Source organism: Austrofundulus limnaeus, unplaced genomic scaffold (assembly GCF_001266775.1).
Source record: "Austrofundulus limnaeus strain Quisiro unplaced genomic scaffold, Austrofundulus_limnaeus-1.0 Scaffold265, whole genome shotgun sequence".
NCBI lineage: Eukaryota > Metazoa > Chordata > Actinopteri > Cyprinodontiformes > Rivulidae > Austrofundulus > Austrofundulus limnaeus.
In genome coordinates this window covers 197,762-204,953 of record NW_013952667.1, presented here as the reverse complement: position 1 = coordinate 204,953, position 7,192 = coordinate 197,762, and the positions used below count along the sequence as shown (strand labels likewise).

The following is a 7,192-nucleotide window of genomic DNA, read 5'->3' as shown; positions in this document are numbered from 1 at the left end:
GAGCGAAAGCATGTCCTGCTCCTCTGAAGGCCAAGCAGAAAGTCCATGATAATAATAATTGATACTATTTTGATTGTTTAATTATTTCATCAGGACAACGTTAAACAGGTTGAACAACTTGTCTCCCCAGAGATTGTAGGAATATCCTGGAAGCTTTGTCTCAGGGTGCATCTCGTGCTGTGGGGATAGTGGCCAGCATTATTGTCAACATCATTTCCTTCCTGGCGCTGATAGCCTTTTTCGATTACATCCTCTCCTGGCTGGGTGGGATGTTTGATTATCCCCAGCTCAGCTTCTCGGTGAGAATTTTGAAACCTTTCACCACCTCTGACCGTGATTACCAATTACACTCTGACTGACTCTTTTGTTTTGTTTTGTTTTGTTTTGTTTTAGCTCATCTGTTCCTATGTGTTCATGCCTCTGTCCTTCATGATGGGGGTTTCCTGGGAGGACAGCTTCATCGTCGCTGAGCTGATTGGCATAAAGACGTTCCTCAATGAGTTTGTGGCTTATGAGAAGTTGTCAGAGTTAATAAAGAAAAGGACGGCGGGCGGGCCAGAATATGTAGACAATGTAAAGCAGTATGTTTCTGTAAGTCTTATTGATATTCTCACTATTTCTCTGTTATTTATTATTAGCTGTACAGTGTTCTGCCACACTTCTGGCAGTTTGTGATTTGTCCGTTTTCCTCTAGGTTCACTCAGAAGCCATTGCAACATATGCTTTGTGTGGATTTTCCAACTTTGCGTCCCTGGGGATGTCTGTTGGAGTGTTGTGCGAGTTCCGCTTTACAAGCTCTTTGGAAGTTTATGATTTCAATTCAAAACCCAGCTGTTAAATAACCTTGAAGGATAGATGTTGTTGAAAAATATCAGTTGCGACACTTTTACAATGACGTTTTAAAGTTAGAAGTTGAACAAATATGAGCTCCAACAACAACTTTTTGACAGAGATCCTGAATTTTTAACTTTCTTTACTTGCTTTAAACCTGACATTTMGTCTTCTCTTTATAATTATATTTTTGTTTCTGTCTGAGCATGCTTTACTTTGTTACCTCTTCCAGCTAAATGCTGTTCTTTCAGCTGCTATGGCTCCAAACAGACAATCTGATATCTCCAGCTGTGGTCTCAGAGCTCTGATTGCTGGAAGTGTGGCTTGCTTCATGACAGCTTGTATTGCAGGTAACCCTCATTTCAACATATTGCAAACTGCTCAATTTCAACTTGTGATTTTAGATTACGGTCATTTGGGGGTTGTTTTGTTGTCATTTTATATTCGTTTTATCGTTCTTTTAGGCTACTAGACATCTCAAGTRCTGCTGCTGAGTAAAGAAATAACAGCACAAGAGTCATCTTAGATAAGTAACATAGAAMCAGGGTCTTGACACCAAGTCAGAACTCACTGATAACAAGTCTCAAGGGCTGCATGTAGGCACTGAGGACATGGAAGGAATAGTCAGACTAAGAGTTGTTCTTTAAACACTTTTGCTCTTTTATGGCTTAATCTGWAATGGGTTGTTGTGTTGCAGCAGCTACGTAAAGACATTTTCACTTCAATGTGTCAAAGTTGTCCTCCGGCAGGACACAAAAGACACTTAGAATATTATATCACCAAAAATATATATWTGTTTTTCATCTTAAAGTGGACACATCATGCAAAATCTACTTCTTTAGCCATTAARTACATTTTGTYATGTATTTGGAGTGTCTAGGMGTGCAGAAAATGTGAATTTAGTCTCTCYYGGTGCTGCATATAGCTGTTGTWTGGTTCATATTTTTCAACCTGTTTCTGTTATGTTTTCTGRAAAAAACTATTTGCAACAGAATTTCTAAATAKTGTCTGAAYTTAACTAAYCAGTTTGGTAGTCTTCATTMAYCTCTGGCTCTGSGTCAGACTCTGGTTAAAACATRTAAGGCTGGACRGACACGTCTTCCCTTGTTGACATCTTTTAAYTCATTTGTAAATAAAAMRTTTCTGTGCTGCTAAATAGTYGTAAACCCCTCTATCAWACTAGAATGGATGACTCTGGAAGCTGGAAGGGGTGCAGGGTGTGAAGTTTGGATTTAAAGAGACAGCCTCAAAATGAGTTGATCTGAGACACACTGCAGAAAATGGGTGAAGAGGGGCTTGTGGAGTTATAATAAGGATGAATTCAAACCAAAATTTTGCCATTCCACTTAATATAGAMCCCAATTAAATGATTTAAATATGCAAATAAGGATTTTAAAGCATGATATGTCTCCTTTAAACCCTTACAACAAAAAGAAAGATAAATCAGTGTGTGCAATTATTAGGCTTTTTCTGTTTGTTTGGACTGAAACTTTGTTGTTCCCAGTTGAAAAGTCACATTTATGAATCCATCGAACCATTTCCTTAACCCACATTATCCTGTTCAGTCACACCTGAGCAGGTTACAAGACCATTACAGGCCCCATGAACACAGACTAAACACTTAAAATTAGAATCTCCTGTGTCTTCCCTAAATGTTACTCATCATATGAAATTTCTTCATACCATATATTTTCATATGATCCTATAACTTATTTTTATTACAATCATTGCAGAAAGGTTGTAATTTTTATCTAATTGGTTCCAGATTTTCAACACTAGGTGGTGCTGCTCACCCTATTTATTAATAAATGATGGCAAATTGATGCTTCTTCCTTGTTGCAGACATTTTAGGTATGCAAACTTTTTCCTACATTAAGAATTATTCAGTAACAACTTGCTCCCTGATTACAGCATATACAAAAAAAATACAACTTTATCAACTTTATAAATTGGGTTTTGTTTGTCTTTTATGCACAATAACATGGTAGCCTACTTGGTTTTTTATTGATTTGTTGGTTTGTAGGTATGTTGCACATTCCTGATTGCCAATCATACCTGAGCACAGACTTCAACAAAACCAACGTAATCAGCAGCAAACAGCTGCAGGACTGCTGCACACAGCTTTACAACAGGTAAGTGTGCTGTTTGTATTGTTTGGAACAACACATCAAACACTTCTTATTCARTKTGCATACTTTCTTCTGATATCTCAGGGAATAATTGGGAGATAATTGTTGGAATAAATGGTAGTGGATAAAAGACTGAGGGTTCACTGTGATGATGTGTGTGTTTAAATTTCAGTGYGAMAATAAACGAGATGTRGAACGTGACGGTAGGAGGAGGATTSACGAGGAACAGTTTGCGAGGCTGTTGCACACATTCACCCTCGACTCATTTCAACTGCAGCTTGGCCCTTTGAAACACTGCAAAACAAAGTAACTGCAGTTACTGAGTACTTAGTGTTGCATTATTTAAAGTGGTTTATAAATGAGGATTATGTAATAAACACATCATTTTTAATTTCTGATTGAAACTGTATTTACAGACATGAAGTTGAACTTATATTATCTACAAATAGATTATAAAAGTGTAGAATTTTAGTTCGATATCTTTAAAACTGACTGAGTTATAGCCAGTTAGCTATAGATGAACATGCAATGATTACTTTTTAAGTGTTATTTTTTAATCCAATTGTTCTTGAGATAATTATCTTACAAACAATCACATGCTCACATAAATAATCACTCTTTCACCTCTCAATATAACATCTAACAAGATAAACTCAGTATTTCAGTATCCTATGATGTCCAGTGGATGTCACTGTTGACTTTTGGTTTGCCACAATGCAGACCAGGATTCTTCCCCTAACCCAGTCAGGCCAACTGGTTTGACTGGCGGATGGATTTTTACAGGAATGTAGCTCATTACCTCTGACCAACGTGAACACTTCAGTCGGCTCATGGAACAAAAAGGACGGCATGAAGCGTGCAGTCATAGAAACAGCAAATGACGGTGTCTTCAATAAAAAGGCAGCACAAGCAAAAGGTCAGATGGCTCCCTTCTCGGTGGGCAGGAGGTGTGTTCACATGTGTGAATTTCACACACCCACAGAGAGGGAGCATTAAAATCAGCCATCGGAGACTGACACAGGGGCCAGTTTTTTCAGTCTCTGTGGCCTCTGTGAAGAGGGAAAAAAATCATGTTTGAGTTGTCAAAAAATTTTTGATTATGAAGGTAATAAATGAAGCAAACATGATAATATTAGAAAGAAATGATCCCTTTGTGCTCAAGTGACAGCTGAGTTTTTATATAGATATATTTAAAGGTCCAGATCAAAATAATAACACATCATATTATTTAACTTTTTGATGCCAACTCAAAAAATGAATGTTCCCCTAGAAAGACACATGACTAAATATTGTCATCTAGACTCTGCAGATGCTTTTAATGGTGCCACATTTTGTCAAAACACAACAGACGTAATAGAGATGTTCCCCAGAACAAACAAAACGTAAAAGCGATATCGTTTGAACACCGGGTAAATAATTACTTTGAGCAAAATTATAAAACAAAGCATGTTTTTACTGTTCAAATATTCAAAGYGGCCTGTGTGTTCACAGAGCACATGCATTCAGGTACACTAAATGGTGCACTTAAACATCAGTTCAATAAATGTTTTTTTTTTYCTGTTCAGYGTTTCAAAATGAGATCCAGCCTGCCAATCCCCAGTCCATCACAGAGACCTATCGTGAAGACTCACTCCTGAGGTGAATTTAGAGACAAATTACACTAACATCCACATTTTCAGACTGTAAAATAGAAATGAAGTATCCAGAGAAAAACAACTTGGAAGCACGATGGCTCAGTTAGCACTYCTGCCTCAAAGCAAGAAGGTCCTTGCTTCAATCCCCGATTCGGACCGTCTTTCTGTGTGGGGGGTTGGTTTTCTCCAGGTACTGAGGTTTCCACAGACCAAAAACATGTACTGTACAATAGATTGCCTTCAGGCCCAGGCCTCACTTGTAAAACAGATTTACCTGGTGAAAAAAAAAACGTGTTCGCTGCACACATAAAGGCCCGCCCAACCGGAAACTGTCTTTATACTTTAAGTGTTCTTGATTCAAGGTTGGAGAAYCTGTGCATCAGAATTGCGCAGTAGACATTCAAGCATGAAAAGAAAACGCGAGGAAACAAAAGAACAAACAGAAGCAGTGAACAAGCATGAAGAGGTTTAGAACAGTAGATATTGGATTGCMACATAGCACCTCTTCAGTGGATGTAGAGGAGAAGAGAGAAAGACAACAAAGTTGTCATCCATCAGCTTTTCAAGGAGCAGACAAAGAGGTTGGAACGGGGGATGGAGGGCAAAATAAGGAGTGACTGAAAACTGGAGGTATCAGGATTTATGGTCACTGAAACGATTGATAGATAGATAGATAGATAGATAGATAGATAGATAGATAGATAGATAGATAGATAGATAGATAGATAGATAGATAGATAGATAGATAGACTTGTGAAGCTACACAAACATGTCTGTAACTCTTGCACCTAATCACTGTTCCTACTGATATTAACTGCAGCTTTAATTGCTCATTGACTCATAATTATGTGGACGTGTCTATGCACAGAGTGATAAATTAAACAGGAGAATCCCTGACAAATGTGTGCAGACAAAGAAATTATTTGTTAGCTTAATTGTGTCTAATGGTTGTGGGGCATGTTTCTCATCAGAGTATTATGCACAATATAACAGTGATCATGTTCGTCGAATTAGCATAATTTACACAGGTTACAATACACAACTCAGTTTCAATGATAAATATTATGGTTCATCTGGGGGGATATGAGCAAATACAGTCCCGTTAATGTACTTTTTATTTAAATTATTTGTTTAMTATTTAAAAAAATTAACTTAATGATGCACGTTTTCAGCAAAAGGGTTGTTTCATGTTTATCAACAAAGATTTTGTTTTGTAAAATCATTATTCAATAAGTTCTGTTTGATTGTTTCTCTGTACCTCTATTATAATAACTTGTTTCTCAAGGACTTTTCCATTAAATTACAAATTACAATCAAATGCGAGAATTATGTTTTTGCTAATAACTGATTAGAAAATCCCATTATAAGTTCCCAATGTTAAAACTTAATAAGTGCTTGTTTTGTTCAGCTTGTAGTTAAAAGCTTGGTGTAAAAATGTTAAAATCAATAACGTCCTTCAACTATTTAATAGGATTTTAAGGTTGAGTTGTTTGACATTGTTGTTTTAATGGAAGGAATTCTTCAGTTTGAGATTGTTAACCCGGGCCTTTTATAAGGAGTTTGCATGTTCTGCCTGTGCAGGTGTGGGTTTTCTCTGGGTGCTGCAGTTTCTTCCTAAAGTCCAAAAMCATGCATGTTAGGTTAAAAGGAGATTTAGTGCTGCATGCAGGAGTGAGTACGAGCATGAATGGTTGTCTCTGTGATGAAGACCTGATGTACTTCACATTACACCTCCACSCTCCGTGTCCCTGACCGAACTGGTACAGAATGCTCTGTATTCCTGTTATGTATGCTTAGCCTGATGGTTTGTTTGTTTCTATTATTCCTTATTTTCTGGTCGTCCTGCAACACCTAGTCGTGGTTTTCCAATTCTCTCATCTGGCATGTGCCTGTTGTGTTCCACCCTTAGTAAAAAATAGTCCCACTGTTTCATTTACTTGTTCTGATCTTTGTCCTCTTTCCCTGTTGGTTAAACATACCAGGCTCAAGGTTTACATGTATCTGGCTGCACACTAAATAATCAGTTTTACTGGAGTCACCATATCTGAAGCCTGGATTGCATTTGGTCACTCCCCCTCATAATCAGTCACAGCTCGTTGGAATATAATAAAGCAAACACACATGCGTTTCCACCTAATTATATGGAGGGTCTTCATGAAAAAAAAATTTCTTTTTCTTTTGAGCTTTTATAAAAATGTTTAAGATAATTAAATTTTTGATTTTTTTAGTGTGGGTTATATATCTTTTATTGATAGCAAAAGGTTTGGTTGTCCTCCTTTTTTTTTAGTTTAAGCAAAGTTGTTTACTACTACGTTTTGTTTTCAAATTTTATTTGAAAGATCTAAATAGCTAAACTTATTGGCATAATGTGAAGGGTTCTTTTGTATATGCAATATAAAAGTAAGAGTTTTCTAAATGTCTTCCTGACAATACAACAATCAACTCCTAATTCATGAGATCATTATGACCCCCGCACGCGAAGCGGGAGTCATATTGTTTTCATCCGTACGTTTTTGTTTTTTTTCCAGTGATTTTTGGTCAACCGTAGCACAAAAACGGCAGCACCGATCAACATGAAATTTGGCAGGACTGTGGATG

General features: G+C 37.1%; 1 protein-coding gene across 1 annotated transcript in view; it reads left to right on the top strand.

The window, feature by feature from the left end:
- The window catches only part of LOC106526205 (solute carrier family 28 member 3), a 22,392-nt gene that overhangs the window by 9,785 nt on the left and 5,415 nt on the right, over positions 1 to 7,192 (top strand). The window contains exons 11-15 of the mRNA XM_014020743.1: positions 131 to 299; positions 394 to 591; positions 695 to 776; positions 1,083 to 1,181; positions 2,855 to 2,963. Of these exons, the coding sequence (XP_013876197.1) occupies positions 131 to 299; positions 394 to 591; positions 695 to 776; positions 1,083 to 1,181; positions 2,855 to 2,963 (657 nt within the window). The remainder of the gene's footprint in view (positions 1 to 130; positions 300 to 393; positions 592 to 694; positions 777 to 1,082; positions 1,182 to 2,854; positions 2,964 to 7,192) is intronic.